Source organism: Triturus cristatus, chromosome 2_1, assembly GCF_964204655.1.
Source record: "Triturus cristatus chromosome 2_1, aTriCri1.1, whole genome shotgun sequence".
NCBI lineage: Eukaryota > Metazoa > Chordata > Amphibia > Caudata > Salamandridae > Triturus > Triturus cristatus.
Genome location: NC_140581.1, coordinates 935,082,000 through 935,109,114, shown reverse-complemented (window position 1 = coordinate 935,109,114; position 27,115 = coordinate 935,082,000). Strand labels below are relative to the sequence as shown.

The 27,115-nt window shown below is 45.5% G+C and overlaps 1 protein-coding gene across 1 annotated transcript in view; it reads left to right on the top strand.

The window, feature by feature from the left end:
* Positions 1-27,115, top strand: part of LOC146866113 (glycine N-phenylacetyltransferase-like) — a 166,604-nt gene that overhangs the window by 16,061 nt on the left and 123,428 nt on the right. The window contains exon 3 of the mRNA XM_085633424.1: positions 13,839-13,946. Within this exon, the coding sequence (XP_085489550.1) occupies positions 13,839-13,946 (108 nt within the window). The remainder of the gene's footprint in view (positions 1-13,838; positions 13,947-27,115) is intronic.

The window sequence follows — 27,115 nt, the reverse complement described above, 5'->3', positions numbered from 1 at the left end:
CAGCAGAACTCACCCCACATTGTTAAAGAAGACCACAGCTTTTTGTGTTTCGTTAACCCTTATCGGAGATTCATTGATCATTTCTCCACATTGGTTCTCCCACTAAACTGTTGCAGAAAGGTGTTACGTTTCAGTGGAATCCAGAGGCAGAAAAAGACTTTCAAAATCTTAAGAATTGTTTTGTTCCCGCACCCATTTGGCAACATCCTGACCCTACACAACCTTACATAGTAGAGGCAGATGCTTCAGAAGTAGCAGTGGGAGAGGTACTTTCACAAAGGACAGCGCTACAGGAGAAGTACTCCTAGTTGCCTATTTTGCACATAGACTAAATCCAGCTGAAATAAACTACGCAGTGGGTCATAAGGACTTGTTTGCATTATGAAAGCCTTCAAAGAATGGAGGCATTACTTGTTAAAAAGCCAGCATACTGTCACAATTCAGACTGATCACAGAAACCTAAAGTTTGTAAAGTCTGCTCGGGCATTGTCCACACGTCTGCTACGTTGGACCCAATTCTTTAACAATTATGACTTTGTAGTACAAATTCAGCCCTCCCTTGGGCGTGGTAAGGTGGACCCATTTTCTCATTTAGGTCATGATTAAATAGAACAGCCTAACGAGTCTCCTTATATCACCCCCCTCCCCCTCACAAAACGCTTTCAGGGAGCAATATTCACAGACAAGGATTTTCTAACACAAGTGTCATTAGAACAGAAGAAAGAGGAAGCCAAGGCCATTAGTGACGCACATCAGGGACATCTATCAATTATATCGTGTACATACAGAGGGCATGGGGTTAGAACTGCCTCCAACATTACGGATACATCCAGTTTTCCATGCGTCACTATTGAAACCAGTCACCCCTGGAACAATACTCCCAAATAAATCATCAACCTTGTTGGCAAACAATGAATCAGAATTCAAGATTAAAGCAATATTGGACTCAAAAAGGGTGTGAAACAAGCTGTTCTATTTAGTAGATTAGAAAGGATACGGACCAGAGGACCACACATGGGAACCTGCATGGCATGCTGCTATGTCAGTTTCATCGTAAATATCCTACTAAACCTGTGGGAGGGGCTCAGGGTGGAAGGACTGCCTGAGGTCTCGTCCTTGCCATTAGTACGGAGATTCAGAGCCCTAGTGAGGGTAAAGACACTTGCCTGACTTCTACAGCGGCCCATCGCACACAATTGCAGACCTCTGACAGCAAGGAGATCAGTGTCATTTCTGTATACACGCCAATATCTTGTAGCAGTCCTGTGATACTCAGTGGACATGTTTGGAGTGGCTGGATACGGGCAGCTATTAAGCCGCACCCAAATTTGCACATGATTGTCGTTCTAGCTTGTGCGGTCTGACTTACCTGTTTCCGGATTTCCACGGCATTTTCAGTAGTAGCTTTCTTTCCTTTGAACCAATTGTTCCTTGATTCAGTTTTGAAACCCCATGTACCACGTTATTATCATGCATGCCTTTGCTAGACTAATTACTGTTTGCCGTTTGTTTATTGTACTATTATTAGTTTTTACATGCTATGTGCAGAAAAACAATTGTGAGTGCAGAACACTTACAGTGTTACTGATAGCATTATTAACTTCATGTGAGTCAACAGAAGGATTAAGACTCCATAGAGATGGAATCTATGTAGAATGTACTACCACCTATATTTCTTTAAAAACTTTTGGTTCATAGGTTCAAGATGCTGTCCAGTAGAATTGTGGTATGCATTTCAGTTCCTTGACCCATTGATGAATGGATGATACATTTATGTATACATTGCTTAGACAGAGTAACAACTCTAAATTCACCTTTGTTCATGTTTGTCAAAGTTTTGCCACTTACAGAGACTTCTGTTACCTCAGCCCACTTCCCAACAGAACACTTTTAGGACAACTAGTGCAGATGGGGAAGAGGAAATAAGCAGTTACATCCTATCAGTAGAGGTCAGAAGGAGGGGGAACACTGTTCCCACATTGAGCTAACCAGGGTCTCACCCTGCTTTTAAAAGGAAAGTGGAAATAGAGCAAATGTCCATTGGCAGACTACTAGAAGAGACTACGAGAAGCGCTAGGAACTGAAGCAGTCTTTCTTTTATCCATTCTCCTCTTCGCCATGGGGCTAGAGTTGCCTTGACTACTTATAGGTCAGGTAGCTTGTGCCTGGTGTTGGGACCTAGCATCGCACCCTCCAGCTCACTCCTGCGGGAACTTCAGGTGAGTGCCTGACAGAGCTGAGCATGCATGACTACTGCTAGCGCGCCAGTCCGACGCAGAAGGCTGAAGACACGTGTTCTTTTTTTCCCACTCACGGCCCGCAAGACTGATCTGTGGCATTAGTTGTGAGGAAATAGGAGTCGCACTTACCCTCTGAGCTCCAGCAAAGGATTTGTCCCTCTGACTCTCCGTGCTACGCTTTCCGATTTCCGATCTTTACTCTGCAAGATCTTACGGGTGTTGTTCTCTGGGGGTGGTGTCATCATTGATTGCTGTATGAGCAATAGAATGAGGACTGAGGAATACTGATAATAGAAAAGGGACTGCAAGTGTGCTACTTGTAATTTGTTTGAGATAGATGTGGTGAAGGTCGTCAAGAATCTGCTCTTACTGGAAGATCTTGACCAAGGATTCTTGATATTCCGATGACTACTTTATTTGTGTATGTTTGTTTTGTTCTTTGACACTACCAGAAATTAGGGAAGTTATAGCAGCAGAATGTCTGTTTAAGCAATGTCCGCTCCACCAACGTTTTTACAAGATCCTGAAAATCCCGTAATGGCATGGGGATTGGAGAAAGGCCTTTGAAACTTATTTGCAGGCGGTAGGGGAGATGTGCTTGTTGCCAAGAGAAAACACCTTGAAACCAAGGAGAGGGGCTCTAAACTCCAAAGAGATGGAGCTATCAGTAACTTAATTGTTAAAAATAAATGTACTCTTTGGAAAGACTCTACTGCTTCAGAGAAAGCTTGTCTGTAGATAGAGTTTGATTTTGTGGCCGTTTGATAAAAAATATTTTATTCTAGGTAGAAAATGTCATCTTCCTCCAATTTCATCATTTCCTCATTCTGGAGTTCGAATAGGCTATCACTATTAAGTTTGTAGTATTTGATAAGGCAGGAACATATCTCGGTCCCGTATAAAATTAAAAGGAGCGGATTTCCAATTTCCGATCACCTATGCACCTAGATCATGTTTCTGTTTCTATTTTGAATACGGGTTCTGCCTCTCCAGGTGCCTGCTCTCGATAATGATGCATCCATTATCGAGAGCAGGCTTCTTTTAATTATATAAGGGACCGAGATATGTTCCGGCCTTATCAAATACTACAAACTTAATAGTTATAGCCTATTCGAACTCATGATTGAGGAAATGATGAAATTGGAGGAAGATGACATTTTCCACCTAGAATAAAATATTTTTTATCAAACGGCCACAAAATCAAACTATCTACAGACAGGCTTTCTCTGAAGCACTATTCCTACTGGTAGGATATATACTCACCGCAGTGCGGTTGCACCGGTGGGATTGTTGCCAATAAGATACATCCCTTAAGGAGAAAAAAATCTTTGTGGCCTGAAGAAGGTGGCCGTACTGTGACTGTGCTACCGAAATGCGTTGACGCCTATTTTTATGTTAAATATTGGGTCCAATCAGTAGTTAGCTTTAGAAAGGGATTCCATACCCATGCTTGGTGCTGCTTAAGTTGTGTCCAAATTAACAATTGCATGACAAATTTATTGTCTCTTTGTATTCCCCTTTTTAGGTACATGATTTATTCCATATTGGGGTAATTGTGTTTTTATGATTATACTTTTTAACCTGAATCTTCTGTCAGAGATTCTAATATCTGTACAGTTTTATATTCATTAAAAATAAATTTTGATTATATTAATTTGTTTGATTAAAAGTGCTTTAAACATTCTGAGTGGAGTGTTGATGAAAGTGAGTATGTATGTGGATATACACCTGGCGTGAATTGTTATCAGTAGAGTCTTTCCAAAGGGTACATTTATTTTTAACAGCCAAGAGAAAACATACAACGCTTATACATAGTTTAGGTGTCGAAGGTAGGAAAATGTTAAAGACATTGACAATTCCTATACCGATCGGGGTAGACGGGGAGGGGGAAGGAGGATCTGAGGTCAGTGAGGGGTAGGAGGATGAGTATTTGAGTTAAATGAGAGCTTTAGAGGATAATTTTGGGAACATAACTAGCATTGTTGTTGAGAGGCACACATTTCTTTCTTGAGACAGTTACTATAGGAAACAATTGAGTAGTATGTAGCTGTTCTATGAACTTTAGCAATTTCTTGTAAGTTCAGGGATCTTCAGGAGGAAATATTCACAGATCAAATGATTAATAAAACAAACAACATGAAGGCTCAACAGAAACTCCTGGTGTTGAAAGATCCTCCCTTAGGAAAAACTATCAGTTTTGACCGGCATTTGAAGGATACTTCTCGTTGTGTCAAAGCATGGGGATGGTGAAGAACGTTTTGCTAAATTCTGTACATAAGAAACACAAAACTATTGCAAGTAAGAACTCCACAGAAGTACCTAGTGTAGTTAGAAAGAAACACTGTTATAGGTGGGGAAGTGGAAAACATTTGACTGAATCCAATACGCATCCTCCATTAGGGCTAGATGGAATGAATGTAATGAAATAGGATATTTCTCCTGTGTCTGTGAGACGATGAACAAAGATGGGAAAAAATGAGGGGTGAACTGTATTAGGCAACAAAAGGAGGGTTGGATAGATAACTATGAAGAGTCTAAAGATAATCACGTAGAAGTTTTGGGAGTGTCTGGAATGAATAATCAACAGGCTATCTTGTGTGAGATATACCGTCCACCTGAATATTCGCATAAGGTGAATGGTGGAGAAGTGGTTATGTGGGTAGCTCATTGTTCACGACACACTTTGGTGGATAAGTCAATCTGGCAAAGATTGAGTGATTGTGACCTAATTCCCACAGATGTGCAATCTGAGGATTACTGTGGTAATAAATTACCAGTGTTAAGTTATTTTGAAGCCAAGTTAGAATACAAGAACAGACAGGCATTTGGTAAAGTGTAAATTACAGAAAAGGGAAAAGCATTACTGGGTTGGAAGGAGCAACGATCATTGGTAATTGTATTAGATCCTAACCATCCTGATCAAGTGTTACTCACAGAGTCTAATGAAGTGAGTAAATGGAGTGCTTGATTTCCGGCGTTATGTGCGCAAAAGTTAGTATGTTTGAAAAAATTTGAACATTGCGTAACTTTTAAAAAGGGAGCTGCCTGCAAGGTTCACAACGTATGTAATGTTCCTTTAGTGTTAGGAAGTCAACTGAAGGACAAGTTAGACCGATTGTGTGAATTGAGGGTTATAGAACCCATTGAGGCCTCTGAATGGCTTAGTCCTGTCGTTCTGGCTAAAAAAACAAATGGAAAGTTGTGCATGTGTGTGGATCTTAGAGATTTGAATGATAACATCACGGATGATGACTTTGTTTACTGCGCATTAATGAGATGCTAATGACTGTGAGAAATGCTAAGTGTTTTCAGTGCTGGACTTATCAAGTGCCTACCATCAGGTGAATTTACATTTGGATTCAAAACACTTGACCTTGTTCATTACACCTGAGGGTGCTTATCAATTTGTACGCATGCTATTGGATTAGCCTCTGCAGTATTTGACCTGTATCTTGTTTGCCTCTGGTGCCTGGAGGGCGACCACGACGTGAAGACCTTCACTGATTGCCGCGCCATGCACCCAAAGGCCTTGGAGGAGCGGTCCCTCAAACTCCTTACCGACCGACAAGTGATGCTGCAACAGTCTCGATCCTGGTCGAGAGGAAGGTCCTGGGATTGGTCACGGAGTCCAAGATCTTCGTTGCATTCCAAGTCGTTGGGCCACTCGGGTATGTCCCACAAAAAGGAGAAAGAAAAATGTAAGACGTCAAAGCGACTTCTCTTCGTCAGTTGGCCAATGAGACTAGGGAGCGTTGTCATTCTAAGCCTGGCTCCGCAGTTGAGATAACACCTGGGTTGGCTGTGTGCTTCCCTGAGTTTCGATGAGTCAGAGTGACCCCGCTCAACTCCACGAGTTTTATAAGGTCATCTGCCTCATATTTGAGTGGCCCATCCCCGCCGGTGCGCCTTTGGGCCCTGAGGGTTTGCAGGGGGCCCTTACTGGTTCCACGCCGGCCCCACTCTGATCCCCAACACAGAGCTGTAGGGGGCGTTGTCAGATGCCATTTCAGGCTCTAACTAGAGCGGTGCTTCCAAGACCGTAGCCTGAGCCCTATTCCTATGGGCTAGGACTTGGGGAGGATTGGGAGGGGACCCTGGACCTTGAGAAATACCAGCCCATAGATCCACAAGTGTACTGGTGTGAGGACTTGGCGGAGGCCAGTGGTCTGGACACTTCTCCAGATAATGGCATGCTGTCTCCCACTACCGTGGCTACGGAGGAGGGAGCGTCTTTTGGAATGGTGGTGAGAAGGGTGGCAGAGGTCCTGGACCTTAGCCTGCCATCGATGTCAGGCAAGACTAACGTCTTGACGCAGGTCCTTCAGCCGCGAGAGACCCCCTCAGAACTGCTTCTCCCATTCAATGAAGCCCCTACTGACATCCTGCTTGAGACCAGGTGAGAGCTCAGCACAGGGGCTTTTGTGAACCGAATGATTGCCTGTCGCTACTGCTGCAGCCCAGGGGACCTCAAATTCTTCACACAACACCCCCCCCCCAGCCCCCCCAGAGAGCTTCATGGTCCAAGCTTCTACCTCCCACATAAATCCTGGTGCGCGTCCCTCCCCTCTCTAATCTCCCCTGGATAGGAATCCAAGAGGCTGGACACCTTAGGGAAGATGTTTTCTTCCACCAGCCTGGCACTGCGGTCTTTGATCACTGTGTGCCTTTTGGGCCGTTATTCCCATTAAATTTGGTTGCGCAGGTGCGCACCACACTTTGCTGAGGACAACTATCTTTTCAGGGATGTCAAGCATTGCTTAAGGACATGCCCTTTGATGGCTCCCATCTCTTCGAAGACCAGGTGGCTTCAGCGCTGGAGTGCTTAAAGGACAGTAGGGCTACGGCCTGGTCCTTGTCCTTTTCATGGCCGCTCTCCACCCCCATGTGCCTTTTCCTCGTTTCATGGTCAAGGAAAGGGGCTTCCAGCCACATCTGTACACAGCAGTGCACAAGATTTCCAGCCTTTGTGGGGCAGAGGACGCGGTACCCACAGACCTTGTGGGTCAAGCAGCCAGAAGTCAGGCCAGTCCACTACCCCCAGCAGCCGCTGCCTCCAAACCCTTATAGTTTGCCCTTTTTCCATCATGGGCACCCAATGGGAGGCATGATGTGCAAAAAAACAGGTTGACCCCCTTTCTGCTCCCCTTTCTCAGGTTCTTCTCTTTATTCTTTCAATTGCCCAGATGGACTCTGTTCTGTGCACCTTAAAGGGCAACCTTTCTGCTATATTAGCCTGTCTACGGTTGCCTGACCAGCCATCCCTGTTCAAATCTCTTATTATACATAGGTTCTTGAAAGGTATGCAACATTTGTTTCCTTCTTCTCCCTTCATCATGCCTGAGTGAGACCTTAATCTAGTCCTCACGTCCCTGATGTGCGCTTCCATTGAACCTTTGCACAACTCTCCTCTCAGGCTCCTTACCATCGAGACTGCCTTCCTGGTGGCAATACCATTTGCCAGGAGGCTCAGTAAGCTTTAGACTTTGTAATCCAAGCCTCCATACTTAAACATCTTCCCAAACTAGCTGTTTCTACGAAGTAGAGTTTCCTTTCTGCTGAAAGTTGTCACTCCCTTTGACGAAGGTCAGTCCATCACAGTGCATACTTTTTACACTCCACCACATCCATCTAATAAAGATGAGTGATTTTACCAACTAGACCCAAAAAGAGTGTTGTTTTTATACTTTGACCGCAAGAGGGAGAGTTCCGGATGGACGACCAACTGTTTGTGGGGTATATCGGAGCGAAGAAGGGAAAAGCTGTGCAAAGGCGGACCATCTCCCGATGGATCATGCTCTGCATTAAAACCTGCTACGCATCAGCCAAGAAGCAACCCCCCGAGGGTACCGGTCCTGGACGTCCGCAAGGCAGCAATGTGGACCTCTCTGCACACGTTCATAAAATACTACTGACTGGACAGTCATGTCCATTGGGATGGACAGTTTGCCTGTTCGGTCCTGCAGGACTTTTTGGTATGAAATCGTTTTGCAGAGCCACCTCCAGGGAGGTATTGCTTAGGTATGTATTCTAAGGTAAGGAATCTGTGGCTAGAAGTCTCTATCAGATGAACAAGTTACTTACCTTCTTTAACCCGCTATGTGGTAGAGATATGCTACGTCTTTATAGGAAAATTAAAAATGGCTTTCGGGAGTTAGCCAATGTCACCATATTTTAGACGCCCGAGTCCCAACGCACAAAAAAAAGCAGCATCTGTTAAAAAAAAAATGGTGGGGACATGGCAAAAAGGGGCACTTTTCCACACACTCCCAACTAGCATCACATCACACATGCTTAGTAATGGCAAAAAGTGCCTTTTTGGAGTGCAGATGACCTAAAAACTTTTGCACTTTTTGACATTGAAGATAATAGCTTCGATTTTGGGTTGTCCTTAGACAAACCATTGCTGTTAGAAATGGGATTTCTGGTTGTCAGAGTCAGCTAAATAAACAATAAAAGATAAACTGCGGTCACCCTCTGGTAGCTTGGCACAGAGCAGCCAGGCTCATCTAAAGAGGCAATGTGTAAAGTATTTGTGCAACACACTCACTCAGTACCACAATGAAAACACCACAAAAATACTCCACACAGGGTTCAAAAGAATAGATGATATTGTTATGAGTAAAACAAGACTAAAAGGACAAAAATCCAATAAGTAGAACCGGAGTTATGACTAGTGCTTAGAAGTCAATAGCATTAAGGGGATACTTGAGGTCGCGCTAGACCGGGACAACTCCAAAGTTCAGTACAGCTACAGTACTCGCGCAGGTCCAGCTGACAGAGTACCTTGGATTGAGCAAGCACCAATGTCGAAGACTCAATGCAAAGAGCAGGGAGGTAATGCGTAGTCGTCAATCTCATGGATGCAGGCAATGCCTTGATTAAGAGTCACGTAGTCAGAGAAGGCTTGGGCGTTGAACGCCATCACGATGCAGATAGTGCGTCTTCGTCAAACCTCGCAGTCGGGTCCGGCGTCGTCGTGGAGCTGTGCAGAGATGTCTTCAGATTGGCACTGCTTCGGCGTTGAAGGGACTGTGTCAGTTCCGATCAATGCAAAGTTGGCACTGCGTTGATTTTGAAACAGAATAGCTGTAGAAGCTACTTCTAAGGTCCAGGTCTGGATTTAGCACCTAAGGCAGGGTAGGATGTCTGTGTCCAGCAGCAAGGTTGTAGGAAATCTTTGATGGCCCTATGACTTCAGAAACAGGGAGCAAGCCTTTGGAGTCACTATAGGTTCAAGTGAGATTGGTCCAGTCCTTGTCCTCAGCAGCACAGAGATCAGCAGGCAGCAGGGCTGCTCAGCAAAGCAGGATGCAGTTCTTTCAGACCAGCAGTCAGGCAAAGTGGCAATTGTTGTAGAACAGTAGTCTTTATTCTTGGCCGAGTTCTTCACAGGTCCAGTAGTGTACTGTCTTTGCCGGGTCAGAGCCCCAGTACTTATACACAACTGTGCCTTTGAAATGTGGGTGACTTTAAAGCAAGCCCTTGAAGTTCACAGATCCTCTTTCATCCCAGTTGTGTCTTCCAGGCTATGTGTGTGTGTGTGTGGGGGGGGGGGGGAAGTAATCCGCCCTTTGCGTGGGACACAAGACACTGCCTATTCAGGTGAGTCAGCTCCCCCTTCTTGTTCTTGCCCAGGAAGAGCTATCAGAATATAGATGAATGCCGATGAGTTCTATGTCACACCCACCCTTCCTGTGTTTGTGGCTGTCTAGAGGGAATGCACAAAGTGTAGATGTCACCTATACCAGATGTGTATTGGACACAGGCTGCAAGGCACACAGAGCAGTAAGAGCATAGAAATGTCCACTTTCTAAAAGTGGCATTTCTAAAGTAGTCTCTATGGTAACGATAATCCTCTTTACTTTACCAGTAAAAAGGATTTAGCATTACCATTCCAAAGATCTGAAACATGATGTAGCTATTCCTTTCTAACCAGGAATTACAGCTTAAAAGTGTTTTAGGAAATTCCCAGTGCTAGCCTATTAAAGAAGTAGGCCTCACAGTGGTGAAAAAAGAATTTAGCTATTTGTCACTACCAGGGCATGTTAAACTTAAGAGTACATGCCCTACCTTTTAGTTACACAGCACTCTGCCCTTAGGGCTACCTAGGGCCTACCTTAGGGGGTGACGTATGTGTAATAAAAGGGCAGTTTAAGGCTTGGCAAGTGGTTTTGAATGCCAAGTAATCTGCACACACAGGCCTTGCAATGGCAGGCACAAGACAGATTTGGAAGGCTTAATTACAAAAGAATGATCAGTACCCACCATAAGTCATGTAAGGTATATATGTATCACAGAAGGTTTAAATTACATAATACTCAGACTCCATTGAAGTTTTTCTTAAAAGGGAACTTTTTTTAAATTCTGGTTCTTCCACATTATGCCGCTTGTGGGATAACATACTCACAGGTTTCAATGCCAACACAGGTTTGGATATAATATGCAGAAAAAAGCACAATATAATGGGTCGTGGGATTGACGAACACGAAGACAAGATACCATACTAGTACTAAGCATTTTTTAAAGATAGCTCTGAAACCTTGAAATGTTTACATTTGTTATCACACTGTGACGTTGGAGGTCTACCAATATCTGTAGCCAACATAAATGCCAATATATTCCAAAGCCCAAAAGAAGTCTGTTAAGGTACGAACCGTGTTGGCTACATTGAGATTTAAGGAAGAAAAGTTTTATTTGAAAAGAACAAGAAGATTGTGAATAAAGCAATCTCTTTTAATAAAATCACAATTTAATTTAAAACTTCTGTGGTACATATATACCTTACATAACTAATAGTGAGTGATGATCATTCTTTTGTAATTAATTAATGGAGCTTTGCCTCATGTTTGGAAGTTGAAGGGGCTAACCTTCCAGATCTGTGCACCACCCTTATTTGTACTAAAATAGTCCATTAGGAGTGATAAGTGTGAATTCAGTTGCCTGAGCCTTGTTTTGTAAATGAGGTTTGAAAGGCTACTTGTGTGGGTGGCACAATTAGTGCAGCAGGCACACTACTAGCATTTAGATTACAGGCCCTGGGTATATATTATACCACTTTACTAGGGACTTAGAAGTAAATTAGTATATTTGCCAATTGAATATACACCAATGTCACCATGTTTAAGGGAGAGGCACACATGCTTTTAACATTTGGTCCGCTGTGGCAAAGTACTCAGGGTTCTAAGGCCAACAAAAAGATACAGAAAAAAGTGAAAGTAAGCAGGCAAAATGTTTGGGGGAAGACCACCCCATGGATGATAGGTCAAACAATTGCATTCTGATGTTTGTGGTTCAAATGATAAGAATGCTAGTGAGATCATTTAGTGAGATCTTTCTTCAGAGACAGCAGAATTGATTGTGTAGTTAAATAGAGGGAATGACTGGAAATGTATGTTATGTTTACATGGAAATATACACTCTCCTTTTTAGGTCTCGCCTGGTGAAAGCAGCTCATGCGTTGCTCTTGCCATGGAGAGCACCTTTTGGAATCGATTCAGCCAAAGCTGAATGCACGCGCGTCCAAATGGAGAAAGATGGCTGCTCTCGCCATCTGCAAAGCTAAACATACATGCGTACGGACAAAAAAATGCACGCACATGTGGACAGCCCGACGCCATCTTTGTGCACACGGGCGCGCATTTGTTTGTCCCTACGCGTGCATGGCGGCGTGCTTTCCCAGACAGGCTGAAGGGCCCGGCATCAGTGCTGTGGCGCGCGCAGCCACCGCTCATTGGTAGAGTGATCAGATCCTGTAAATAACATCATTGTCTTGGTGAGGGTATTTAATCTTTTCTTTAGCTCTGGGCAGTGTCCTGCTTTGGCCCTATGTTCCCCTCTATCTATGTTCTTTACATGTTTCCCAAAGCCCCTGTTCTAGTTCTCCCATCTCTGCTAAGGAAGTTAACTTCTGAAATATGTGGCTGTCTTGAAGCAGGACAAAGTAGCATTCTTGCAGCACGAGCATCAGGTCCAAGAATACTTATAAATGTAGGGTTCTTACAGAATGCAGGTTCGGGATATTGAGACTAAGAGGAGTCTTGCTGAAAATTCTGTAATTAGAAGACCCATTTAAGACACCGAACAAGTCTATCCCGCTCCTAAAACAAGAAAACATTTGTACAAGGACCACAACCCATAATACATTACAGCTCTACCGAGGCCCTCGACAAGCCGCCAATCAGACGCAAACTCCGCTTGCATTCACAGTGTATTCCCTAGGGCTTTCTTTCCATTTAACTTTCAATCGTCCTCTTCGCCAAGTCGGGTTAGAACGTGCCGCGACTCGGTTTCGGCTCACCCAACTATTCGGTGGATTTCGTCACCGTTTTCCCATCACCCCCTCCCTTCCCCACGCTCTGGAGCAGCCATTGAATGTTTGCTGGTCATTATGGTAAATAAATAAACATGAACCAAATTAGCCACCAGGGTCTGACGGGTACAGGAAATATGCACAGGTACCAAAAGTGACCCCCATTAGTGAATCAGAAAGCTACAGATGCGGGCCATGTTTGCAAATTGTACCCGTTTTTAATTCATAAGGACACGCTGTATAGGTGTTTTGCGAGGAATGTAATACTGCACCGATCCGAGCTTGCTGCTGGAGTTGTTTTCTTAATATCAGGGAAACCAATGGCTAAACCGGCCCAGCAGGCCATAACCTGCCGGACCAGCTGCTTGGTAACTGCCTGATTGTCCTTGAGGCCAGTCCGACCACTGCCCATCTCTGCTCCTCCAAATTGACCACCCAATTATTTGCTCATGTCCTTGGTTTGGATACCCCATGTTCCAGGCAGGGGGGCAGAAGCAGCTCTCAAGTGCAACTTCATCCGAGATTTCAAGTCTGGCATATGTGGGACATCAGCCAAAAATTGGTGGCCTTTCCGGTGTATGCAAGTATATACACTCTAAATAGGGTAGACAGGACGTCCGGACTGGATAAGGGACATTTTTTTGTGTTTCTATGGTCTTCTGGGTTATGGCCTTGTGTCTTGTTGTGACACCCTGAAAGCTGCAACCCAGCTGCCAAAGGGATGTAAAACACAAGAGCTGTAAATATCTGACTGACTAGCAACGATACAGTATTTCTGCTCCAAAGTGATTGAAACACCAACTTAAAAAGGTAAAAATCAATGCTGTTGACAGGCAAAAATTTACAGCGCCCACATTGCTAAATAGCGCCCTGTTTTGTAGGGATGAGTGCTGAAGCTGCGGGTGCCACATTAAGAGCGGGGCGGGCCGGCCTCTCTTTCATTTGCCTCATCATGACTTCCACACAGTTGTCACGTAATTTATGGCAAGCTTGCAGGTTGTCAAACACTTTCACGGCCGCAACGTCACCGCGCACACTGCTGACACAAACATGCCGGCGTAAAGGCAATGTATTGTTTCATAATGCCGGCGGAGGGGAGGCACATAAAGCGGTAAATTGCAGTATCTTCAGTTAAATTAAAGCCATTTGCTTTGCTATACAATACCATTAGCAAAGCAAATGGCTTTAACTTAATTAAAGGCGAGACCTATTGCATTTTCAATGCTTGTTAATTGTTATAGCTTCCTCTTTTACAGTACTGCTCTATCTTTTCACGTTTTCTTTCACAGGTTTACGGTACACTATTCCACATCAACCGTGGGAACCCATTCAACTTGGAATTGCTGGTGGATTCCTGGCCAGATTTCCAGAATGTGATTACTCGACCTCCGCGACAGGCAAGTCACAGCTTTGTATATGAAGTACATGGCCTCTGAGGTTGTTTCTGATGAAGAGAATGTCAGTTCACGGAAGTAAAGCCAAGAGGCAGCATTCTCTCACAGCTAGAATTGTATCTTTTAAAAATAGGTAGTAAATATTAAACAGAGGCAGACTGGTAGATTGTTAAAGGAGTCACCCCTATTGTTCATCTGCTGATGGTTAACACCAGACTATAAGGTACAAATGATGATCAAGGAAAGCTCTTATGGAGGATCATGCTGCATCTAAAGTAAGCCATGCAGTGTACAGCCATGTTGCTGCTGAGTGCCAAGTAGACCTATTTCTTAGGTCATTTTACAACTCCCACTCTTTTTTTCTTCCAGCTGTAGTAATGCAAGATTTAAAAAGATACATCGCCTGCTTTGCTCTTGTGTGGTTTGTTTGGGGGTTGCAACAATGCTGAATCTTGAGTAAACATTCTACTGTATGAGTTACACATTGTGAATCCCAGATATGGTTGCTAGAAAAAAACAAGATATCATAGTTCCAGTTGCTTCATTAGATCCAAGTCTGACAGGTGAAGGTTGGACACAACTAATGTTAAGTTGCGTGCAGTGGAGACCAACTTTTTCCAAACTAGAAACCCCCTCCACCCCTCTCCTACAAAAAAGAGTGTAAACCAGTCAATGTATGGGTGTAAAAATATACTTTTCTTTCAGACAATAAGAAAAACACCCTGTGAAGCTTGTGAATTATATAACAAGAAAGCACAGACTAACTTCTTGTACTTGATTGCCTTTTTGTCAGTTGATGTAATTACAATGCATCCTCATTCCATATAACTTTTCTTCATATATCATCTGCCTTACATATTAAATGTGTTTCCACTGTGTTTTAGTCTAGATTGACAGATACCCTGCCTCTAGTAAACAGAATAATCACCTAACTGTTTTGTTTAATTCTTCCCTTCCCTTCCTTGAGTTTTTTGTTCCATTCTTTGTCAAACCAGATGTCTTAAACTACTGCATGTTGACAGAGACCATCGTCTCCGAAGGTAAAATGTAGATAAACTGTCATGTTTGACTTATTTTGAGTTCCAGTGAAATAACTTTGCGGGCATCCCTTATCCGTACCCAGGGGTGTGAAATTTAATAAAATATTTACTTGCCCATGGGGCAGGTTGCTTCATAAATCTACTTGTTCTGTAACAAAATCCACTTGCCCCTTAGATGCCATGTAGTGCAATGACAAATGATGGCAGCAATCTCATTATATAAGAGCTCTGATATTGCCTCTCTAATTATGCCAGGGCTCATACCATAGTAGTGTTTGAATACTTGCAATCCCCTTATGTTGCCACGTTTTCGCATATCTACATACTGGGGGCTGAAGGTAGTGGTAAGCAATAGTTCCAGGGTTAGAATGTCCTTTTGAGTCTGTGCAAACCTACTAACTTGCATGTTTTAAGGGTTTTCAACAACTCTTCTCTAATCTTTTCCCATACTGAGAAATGTTGGAAATTTACTCCTGACAATGGCAGACGTTAACCTTCTTCCAGAGTTGGGAAAAAAGTGGTTGGAGGTGTAGGAAGGTGGATATCTGACTATGGTTACCCCCAACTTTTTGCCTAGTGTCTAGCTGGTTTTTCGACTTAGTTGGCCTGAGATCCTGCCATTCAGGGTCTCAGGCTGTCTGCTCTCTCTTTAAAATGGACTCCATGTACCCTAGGTACATTCTCAATTGGTAAGGATCACCTTATTGGACCCTGTACAGTGTACCCTAGGTACCCAGGGCATAGGTGTACCCTAGGCCTCCCAGGGGCTGCAGCATGTATTATGCCACCCCTGGTCTGGCCTTCCAATCCGACACAACTGGCTGATCACTCAGCTGGGGCAAGGTTGTGTAATCACCCCTTGCTTAGATATAGTATGCCTATATCTACCCTTATATATAGACACATGTGTACCTATCAGTCACTCCTATGGCAGGCCTTAACAATCCTGGAGGCAGAGTGCTTGGTAACATGTGAGATGGTGCTCTAGCATGAGCTGAGCCTGTCTGCAGCTTTCGGAATCATGTCCTTATAGCTGTTCTATGATATAGCCTACCATATACTCTTAAAGTGCCTTATAATCTTAGACGGTTATGGTAACTATGGTTTGGCTTTATCAAAACATGTCGTGTAAGGTGTCTAACACTTTGGAATAATACCCCCATTCCATTTCTGGTGATGAGGATATTATTCCTCCCTTCTAGAGGGAGAGACATGTTAAAATCCTACTTTGCTGTTTAACTCTAACCAAAGCCTCAGCATCACAAAATGGATGCTGCTGCCACAGACACAAGTCTGACCTCCTTCTGCTGGGAGTGATCCCGGCAAGGGAGGCTTGGACAATAGGTTTCCTGCTTGGGGAGGTGCTAGCACCTCCCCAGACAGACTTTAGTGTATTGGGGCAGGGAGGGCTGAAAGGAATGAGACATGCCTGGGGCACACAAGGTGTCCCATGCATAGTCCAGTTCAAACCGGTGCTGGGGCACACCAGCCCCAGTCCTGGCGCGAAACTGGACAAAGGGAAGGGGGTGTAACCACCCCCCTCCCAGGTCCCACCCATAAGGCGTGACCTAGCAGGTATCCCAGCCCCCCAGATTAGTATAAGAGTGGGAGTTGGGCCTCAAGACTTTAGATTATCCTGAACCTGCAACTTGAACAGAAACTCTGGACCTTCGACATTCGACGAAAGAAGAAGACTGAAGAATCTCCCTTGTGGCCAAGGAGTGGCTACCCTGTGCAAACAGGCACCATCAAGAGACTACCCTTTGCTTTGCTAAAGTTCTACGAGGGACCGACTGCAGAGCCCGACCAGAGCCTTGACTTCCAGACTTCTTCGACCCTGATTCACATCCACAGCAGAGCTGAGATCCGTGGAGGCGACGAGAGACGTGGGACCGGCTACCTGGGAAAAGTGGCTAGTATCTTCAAGCGCAGCTTCTGAGGCACCCTCGAAGTTGTGCACCGGGGATTGAGAAGCCCCACCCCCAAGCACCATCTGCACCGAAGACCAGCCCCCCACACTCTACGAGTCCTGCGTGGGGCCCTTCTGCATTTTCCTGCTTGCCGCGTCTGTCCGGTTGCTTGCCCGCTGGCTAGTGGCCTTCGTGACGACGCAACCCGTAATCTTCAGCGCTGGTTTGGCTCCTCCAGACTGGCTCCTGCTTCTTTGTTAAAGAGAAGCACCCCAGACCTTCCTGGTCTGCACCAGAAGCAAGTCCTCCGTTCTTCGTGGGTTCCGCTTGCCAAGGCTTGGTGAGTCCTAGTCCAACTTCGACGCCGCCGACAGCAAGAGCCTTCATGGGACAGCTCGCCTCCTGGTCCTGGTCGTCCTCGACGTTCCCTGGTCCTCGTGGCTGCAACGACAAGCTTCACCTTCACCTGCAATCTTCACGACATCGCCTGGTTCTTCCTGGTTCCACGTGGTCACTGGCTAGTGACCTTGACTCTGTCCCTTCTGCTTGCAGGTCTCCTCTCTTCTTGATCCCAGCCTTGGGATCCACCGGACACTCTTCACTGACTGCCTGTCAGCATCTTTCCTTCAGGCATCCATAGGAGTCCACGACGAAACCCGACGCAAGTTCACACCTATGCACCCGCAGCCTGTGGGCTAGGTAACTTGGGTACTTCGGTGCTCACCAGGGTAGTGACTATCCTAGGGTCTAGTTTCCGAGTCTCGACTCTCTAGCTGCTTTAGAAGTGTCCTTAAACTGTTAATTTCTAACAACTACTATTTCTATCGACTTTTACGCATTACGCGTGAGTGTTTCCACTCTGCACCTGAATCCCGTGGGCCTCCCACTTCCTAACCTTTGGTAGTATAGTGTAGCCCCAGCGATTCCCTAGGCCTAGGCCTATCCTATTTCCGTGACAGTGGTCCTTATACCACTTACTTAGTATATGGTTTGCGTGGCCCCTAGGGCCTAACTGTATTACTTACCTGTGTGACTTAATGTATGCTTAAATAAGACTGTGTTGTACTTACCTCTAATCTCATAAAGAGTGCTGAGGGTTTGACTAGAATAAATACACTTTATTTTATATATATATCTGTTGTGGTGTCCTTTCATTTGGTATTCAAGGGATTATATATGGTATCACAGCTGGCTTCACATGCCATTCAGAGTTTAGCCTAAGACTGCTCTTGTCCATGCTACCACTAGGATAGCTGGTCTATAAGGTTGACTTTACAACCAATCACCATAAGGGTATTTGGACTGATATAAGGTGTACACTAGAACTAGTGACATCATACATCAGGCCAACTTCTCACATTGGTGAGCAGCGGTTGGGATGTGAGCTTGCTGTTGTAATACCATTGTAATCTTGAGATACTAAATTGAAAGATCACACAGATATTGTTTAGGTACATATAACATAGATTATAATACTTAAGTCCTACTGGACTTAGTGGTTGTAGGTTGAAGGGAGTAACACACCCTGACTACAACTACTAGAGAGGTTTAGTAGATACAACTAGTGTAGGTAGGTGCACACACCACACCCTCACTAGAATCATGTCCCTGAATGGAGATCACACTGATGCTCCCTCAGGAGAGGAGAATCCTAGACAGATTCCTTCTAGATATGATGCATTCACTTTCCAGGAGATGAGACAACTGTGTACCTCCAGGAGATTAAAACAGGGTTCCAACCCTACCCTTAGACAGCTAGTGGAGCTTCTGGAGGCCTATGATGCTGAAAGAGCTGCCAAGTATGGTGCCATAGCTGTAGATAAGGGTCTACCCACCACAGATGAGTCAGATGGGACTTCAGATGAAGAGGTAGACAGCCAGGGCCAAGTAGGAAGACTTAGCCAGGCTAACCTAAGCTTACATGGGAGGTTGCATGGGGTCCCCCCATACAGACCCCCAAGTGGGCTTAACCAGAGAAGCAGGAGAGGCAGATCCCCTTCAAGGGAATCCATCCACTCCCATGTCTCTAGCATCTCTAATGCTTCCTCTCACAGGGGAATGACTTCCCCTGAGAGAAAGGAGCATGAAGCCAGAATGAGGGAAGCTAATCTGAGGATTCAGAGGGAAGAACTTGCCCTTGCCAAGGAGAAGCTTGCTCTGGCTAGAGAGCAAGAATTGTGTGGGTCAGAACCCACTGGTGACAGCAACATTCCTAGAGATAGGGATTGGTCTTATGACCATAGAAACCTAAGCAAGATAGTCCCCCCATATCAGAATGGGGATGACATCCACAAGTGGATGACTGCTTTGGAGAGGGCCTGCAAAGTACAGCAGGTACCCCAGAGTCAGTGGGCAGCTATCTTGTGGCTCTCCTTTTCTGACAAAGGTAGAGACAAGCTCCTCACAGTCAGTGATGAGGATGCTAACAATTACAAAGTCCTGAAGAGTGCTCTGATAGATGGGTTTGGCTTAACCACTGAGCAATGTAGGTTGTTGTTCAGAGACACCCAGAAGACACAGACACAGGACTGGTCTGATTTTGTGGATTGTGCCACTAAGGCTTTGGAAGGTTGGTTAACTGGCAGCAAGGTGCAGGACTATACAGGATTGTACATCTTGATTATGAGGGAGCAGATCCTTAGTAATTGTCAGAACCAGCTTCTCCATCAACACCCGGTAGACTCAGATTTGACCTCTCCCCAAGAATTGGGAAAGAGGGCAGATAAATGGGTCAGGACCAGGATTAGGCCTAAAAATCAGGGTGGTGACCAAAAGAAAGATACCACCAAGCCTCAAGAGAAGGGTGGGGATAAAGCAAAAGAGAAATCTTCCTCAGGGCCCCAAACCTCCACACAGGGTGGTGGGTCCCAAGCTCCCTCCTCTACCACAGTTAAAAAGCCTTACTGCCATGAGTGTAAAACTCCTGGGCATTGGAAAACTGACAGCAGTTGCCCAAAGGCTAAAAACAAAACTGTTCCTCCAACTACTCCTGTCACACCACCTATTACTGTCAGCAGTAATCTCCCAGGTGGTGGGAGTGCCCCCAAAAATTTGGTTGGGTTTTCTTGGGGAACACAGGGGGATCCTGGCTTAGCCAATTCCCCTACAGCAGCTACTCTTGTCTGTGATGGTGGCATGGGGTTTGCCAACTTCACTGCCTGTCCCAACACTTTGGGTAGGTACAGACAGGAGCCCTACATCAATGGTAGAAAAGCTGAGGCCTACAGAGACACTGGAGCTAGCATCACTATGGTGGCCCATAGGCTAGTTCCCACTGAGCAGCTTTTGCCTGGTTTCTCATACCAGGTAACTAACATTGATGGCAAACAGAACAGTCATCCCATGGCAGAGGTATGTCTCAGCTGGGGAGGTGTCACTGGCCCTAAAAGGGTGGCAGTGTCTCCAACCTTGCCTGTGGACTGCTTACTGGGGAATGACTTAGAACTCTCAGCTTGGGCTGGAGTTGAACAAGACACCCATTCCAAAATGGTAGGCCTTTCACAAAAGGGTAGTGGGGTTGTGCCAGTCACAACCCCTGTCCACCCCTGTCCAAGTAGATTTCCTCCCTGAAAAGGTTGGAAGGGCAGTGGTAGCCACAGCCCAGGCAAAGAAAGACTTCCCTGTAGAGATTGGCAGAGCTGTGACAGTCACAGCTCAAACCCAAACTGAGTGCCTCCCTGAAAAGGTTGGCAAGGCTGTAATGGTCTCAGCCCATACTCAGACTGACATAGGTGTAGTGAAGCCTGAAACTATGGATCACTCCACACAAACAGAGAGTAGTGGGGAGGAAGAAAAGTCTCCCTCTCCCCAGACATTAGGAAAAGGTCAGCCTCCTCAGGGATCTGACCTCACCCATTGTGAAGGAACTGCCCCAGAGGTAGCCAGGCCTGGCCTGGCAGAGCCTCTGATGTCAGTGGCCCCTTCCAAGGTGGGACCCAGTCTGGTGCAGGTAGCCTGTCTCTCTCTACCCTGCCTCAGTCAGCCCAGGGCTGCAGAGGTCAGGGAGGCCAGTGGACCCCAAGAGGGCCCCTGTCCACAAGAAACCCTCAATCAAAAGAATGAGGATTGCCTGGCTAGTAGCCCTAGCCAGGTGATGGTTAAAAACATTCCTGAGGGATCTCCCTTACAGGTAGTCAGGGACCTCCCCCAGAGGGATTCTGTTGGGCACAGGCAAACAGGGGACCTTAGGGCCCCAAACCTGACCTGTCCCTCCAGTAAGCCCACAAAAGGGACCCAGCCTCCAGCTTTAGGTAGCCAGAGGCTGACCCTGAGAGCACAGTGCAACTCAGTGAAAGAAAGAAAGGCATCCATGGTGGAGGATGATTGGAGAAAGCCTTTTACTTTGCAAAGACACACCAAAGGTAGTGATTCCCTATGGTGGAGACCCTATGATACCTTTAGGGTGAGGGATTGCTTAGTGGACCATGAGACAGGGGGTAACCATGCCAGTGCTGGTTCTTCCTTATATGGCCACTTAGGCAATAGAGGCTTACCTTGTCAAGGCCAGCCTTATCTCCTTTCGTTTGGGGGGGGAGGGGGGGGGGGTTGTGTAGGAAGGTGGATATCTGACTATGGTTACCCCCAACTTTTTGCCTAGTGTCTAGCTGGTTTTTCGACTTAGTTGGCCTGAGATCCTGCCATTCAGGGTCTCAGGCTGTCTGCTCTCTCTTTAAAATGGACTCCATGTACCCTAGGTACATTCTCAATAGGTAAGGATCCCCTTATTGGACCCTGTACAGTGTACCCTAGGTACCCAGGGCATAGGTGTACCCTAGGCCTCCCAGGGGCTGCAGCATGTATTATGCCACCCCTGGTCTGGCCTTCCAATCAGACACAACTGGCTGATCACTCAGCTGGGGCAAGGTCGTGTAATCACCCCTTGCTTAGATATAGTATGCCTATATCTACCCTTATATATAGACACATGTGTACCTATCAGTCACTCCTATGGCAGGCCTTAACAATCCTGGAGGCAGAGTGCTTGGTAACATGTGAGATGGTGCTCTAGCATGAGCTGAGCCTGTCTGCAGCTTTCGGAATCATGTCCTTATAGCTGTTCTATGATATATCCTACCATATACTCTTAAAGTGCCTTATAATCTTAGACGGTTATGGTAACTATGGTTTGGCTTTATCAAAACATGTCGTGTAAGGTGTCTAACACTTTGGAATAATACCCCCATACCATTTCTGGTGATGAGGATATTATTCCTCCCTTCTAGAGGGAGAGACATGTTAAAATCCTACTTTGCTGTTTAACTCTAACCAAAGCCTCAGCATCACAAAATGGATGCTGCTGCCACAGACACAAGTCTAACCTCCTGCTGCTGGGAGTGATCCCGGCAAGGGAGGCTTGGACAATAGGTTTCCTGCTTGGGGAGGTGCTAGCACCTCCCCAGACAGACTTTAGTGTATTGGGGCAGGGAGGGCTGAAAGGAATGAGACATGCCTGGGGCACACAAGGTGTCCCATGCATAGTCCAGTTCAAACCGGTGCTGGGGCACACCAGCCCCAGTCCTGGCGCGAAACTGGACAAAGGGAAGGGGGTGTAACCACCCCCCACCCAGGTCCCACCCATAAGGCGTGACCTAGCAGGTATCCCAGCCCCCCAGATTAGTATAAGAGTGGGAGTTGGGCCTCAAGACTTTAGATTATCCTGAACCTGCAACTTGAACAGAAACTCTGGACCTTCGACATTCGGCGAAAGAAGAAGACTGAAGAATCTCCCTTGTGGCCAAGGAGTGGCTACCCTGTGCAAACAGGCACCATCAAGAGACTACCCTTTGCTTTGCTAAAGTTCTACGAGGGACCGACTGCAGAGCCCGACCAGAGCCTTGACTTCCAGACTTCTCCGACCCTGATCCACATCCACAGCAGAGCTGAGATCCGTGGAGGCGACGAGAGACGTGGGACCGGCTACCTGGGAAAAGTGGCTAGTATCTTCAAGCGCAGCTTCTGAGGCACCCTCGAAGTTGTGCACCGGGGATTGAGAAGCCTCACCCCCAAGCACCATCTGCACCGAAGACCAGCCCCCCACACTCCACGAGTCCTGCGTGGGGCCCTTCTGCATTTTCCTGCTTGCCGCGTCTGTCCGGTTGCTTGTCCGCTGGCTAGTGGCCTTCTTGACGACGCAACCCGTAATCTTCAGCGCTGGTTTGGCTCCTCCAGACTGGCTCCTGCTTCTTTGAAAAAGAGAAGCACCCCAGACCTTCCTGGTCTGCACCAGAAGCAAGTCCTCCGTTCTTCGTGGGTTCCGCTTGCCAAGGCTTGGTGAATCCTAGTCCAACTTCGACGCCGCCGACAGCAAGAGCCTTCGTGGGACAGCTCGCCTCCTGGTCCTGGTCGTCCTCGACGTTCCCTGGTCCTCGTGGCTGCAACGACAAGCTTCACCTTCACCTGCAATCTTCACGACATCGCCTGGTTCCTTCCTGGTTCCACGTGGTCACTGGCTAGTGACCTTGACTCTGTCCCTTCTGCTTGCAGGTCTCCTCTCTTCTTGATCCCAGCCTTGGGATCCACCGGACACTCTTCACTGACTGCCTGTCAGCATCTTTCCTTCAGGCATCCATAGGAGTCCACGACGAAACCCGACGCAAGTTCACACCTATGCACCCGCAGCCTGTGGGCTAGGTAACTTGGGTACTTCGGTGCTCACCAGGGTAGTGACTATCCTAGGGTCTAGTTTCAGAGTCTCGACTCTCTAGCTGCTTTAGAAGTGTCCTTAAACTGTTAATTTCTAACAACTACTATTTCTATCGACTTTTACGCATTACGCGTGAGTGTTTCCACTCTGCACCTGAATCCCGTGGGCCTCCCACTTCCTAACCTTTGGTAGTAGAGTGTAGCCCCAGCGATTCCCTAGGCCTAGGCCTATCCTATTTCCGTGACAGTGGTCCTTATACCACTTACTTAGTATATGGTTTGCGTGGCCCCTAGGGCCTAACTGTATTACTTACCTGTGTGACTTAATGTATGTTTAAATAAGACTGTGTTGTACTTACCTCTAATCTCATAAAGAGTGCTGAGGGTTTGACTAGAATAAATACACTTTATTTTATATATATATCTGTTGTGGTGTCCTTTCATTTGGTATTCAAGGGATTATATATGGTATCACAGCTGGCTTCACATGCCGTTCAGAGTTTAGCCTAAGACTGCTCTTGTCCATGCTACCACTAGGATAGCTGGCCTATAAGGTTGACTTTACAACCAATCACCATAAGGGTATTTGGACTGATATAAGGTGTACACTAGAACTAGTGACATCATACATCAGGCCAACTTCTCACAGGAGGGAAAGTGAATTTGCAAACACTTCGTTTTTCGCATGAGCAAATCTACACATGCATATTTGCTCATGCTAAAATGCAGATCACAGATATTTTCTAGGAGTACTATTTCTTGTCCTACTTCTGTAAATTCTTGGGAATTCATGAAAGCCGAATAGCTGCACTTAATGCACGGACATATACCATGGGTGTACTTTTGAGACTTTCTTTAATAATTGGGTACCTGAGTTTGTCTGGCGTTGACCGTGACCTTTTGTGTATATTAAAATTCTGTCTCTCTGTATTGGCTGGCTTTACTGTGAGTGACAGCATTCTGCTCTTTCACAAGAAGAATATCAGCACCCAAAGTAGTTTTGTTCAGTGCCAGTAACTACTGTGGCAGTATATGCTTTTTGAGACCAAAAACTATTTTTGCTTTTGCCAATGTTTGTTATAATGGTGAGAGCCCGGCAGCTCCCACACCAATCAGGTTTTACAAAAACCATGCCAAAACAAGTCACACATTGACAAAACTAAGAAGCGGACCACCAATTTCAGACCTACTGGGTTTCCCAATGCTTGTTTATTTTTGTTTCTCAAAATCTTAATGAAACTGGTTGCACTGATTTTCCATTATTAATATTTTTGAGAAATACAAGCATGCATCAACACGTTACTAGATGATGCTGCAAAGAAATGGCACCTGAAAGTTTACAGTAGTTTAGCAAAATGTTTTTTTCCTCCTTTAATTTTTTAAGAACATTTTCTTTTGAAAGCAAAGAATCATCAATTTTGCTTTTAAGCTTCTGCAAATATTTACATCAAATCAGAGAGCATTCTGTGAGCATTATACATAGCCTCATATTGTTAAACTTTGAAAACGTGTGTACACATTTTTATACTGGAAACACTGTCAGAAGTGCAGTCAGAGTTTACAACATTTACTTAGAGCGCTCACCCTAATAATAAAGGCTTTCAATTAATGAACGATTAATACAAGTTTGAACAGCAACAATATATGGGCAAAATCTTTACCTAAACTGCTGACAGTGCCCTTCCCTGGTTCATAATGTGGTACTGCAAACTGGCAGCCAAAGGGTTTGTGCTGCAGGGGGTTGGGCCGACTTGTCCTAAGGACAAAATACACATAAAAACTTGTTGCCCTTGACCCCAAACAATATGTCCTGGGCATCGGGCTATAGGAATTCCACATCCCTGCGTACCTTTTTAGAGGGACCTTCGTGCTGCTTCAATGACTCCATTATTTGCATTTCAGTTCTTATTGTGACATAAAATGGTAAATAAACATAATCTTCGCTATGCAACCTTTTCTTTAAACATGGTTAAGGACGGTCTTACTTCAGTCTTTATCAAATAGTTAACTCATTGTTTTGCCAACTGTTCTCCGGCATTCTCACAACTTTCCACGAAACACCAGCATATGACTCGTTGAGGCTTCTTGAAGGGTTTGGACGCAGATTTTGATATTTTTCAACTGAGTGAAATATATTTATGATGACGCGAAAAATTAACATTGCCCCTTGGTCCTTCCCTCGTTTAAATTTCTATGTTATGTGGCACCTATGCCTCTGCGAACACCAATTACCACTCATTGGCTTGAATATGAAGTGCCTCTCCACCTCCACCCTCCACTCAACCGGTTTTTTGTTTGTCTCTAGAAGTTCTCACTGGTTCAGCCTTCTGCAGCTGAGGAGTTGCATATTTAGTTTCTTAAAGTTCAGGAGGGTGCTGCAGGGTATTCATATTTCCCCTGCGGCACAGTCAGATGCTGGATGAAGCAGCGGGAGTAGTTTCCAACACGTAGCTTTGGCAAGCAGGTCAGGACAGCCCCCATCTGGTTCTGAGGGGTTGGGGCTTCGCTTATAGGCTAGGAGGCGTAACCAATAGAGTGCTCACAACGGCAAGTCGGCACCCCCCACTGAAAAGACTCCCAAGGAGATAGACAACTGAGATTAGTGTGGTTCAACCAAGGGTGAATCCTGTTATTCACAAATACACATACTATTAGTGAAAAAGGATAATCACAGTTAAGTAGACATTATTGTTGTAAGAGTACAGGACGTAAGATCATCAAAAGATATTATTGTTATGAAAATACAGGACATCAGATCAGCAAAGCAGCTCAAATATTGTGCAAGCAATACAATAGTTGTCTCCACTTTCCATACCTGCCAACTCACACGGTGCCACTGTCTTAGACACAATATTGGCTCCCATCACACAGTCTCCCGGTGAGGAGCTGAAATCACACTGTGGCAGGGAAAACAAGCTGAAAAACACTACAAATAGTTGTTTTCTAGCTCGTTTTTCGAGGCTTTGAACTGCCGACATCAGCAATTAACTCCAATCACAAACGCAGGCATCTGCAGTGTGTGGTGAAGAGGAAAGAAGCTAATCATTTGCCTCGCGATGCCTTATATGCTGCTGTCCTGGGCGTTACTCGATGACGTCACGGGTGACCCTCTTTCATGGCGAAACAGACGAGGTACTCACCACCCTGACTCCTGCCCGTGGAGCAATGAATGGTGCCCATCCGCTATGTACAGGGGGTGCCTGGCCATGAGTAGCACCGAGTTGAAGCAGCGAGGCTCTCTCAGACTAAAGGACTGCTTCAGAAGGCAAGTAAGCCTCACCTTGGGGGACTTTGTTTTATAAATTCATCGTTCTCAAGTAAGGTGTTTTCACGATTAGTTGCTAAAGTGTGGAGCTATGATTGTGCAATAGGAGGCTTGTGTTCCTCCGTGAGTGCTTTAGAATAGTTGGCATTAAGAGATCAAAAGCCATTCTTTCTGACAAATGGAATCAGTTGCTGGCATAATCAAAGACAAGAGAGGTGCTAAAAGGAGGCATCTCTCATCATTATCCTCATCTGGGTAGGAGCCAATAACCAGCTAGGAGAAATGGGACTTTGAGGTCTCCTGAGTTATCACCAA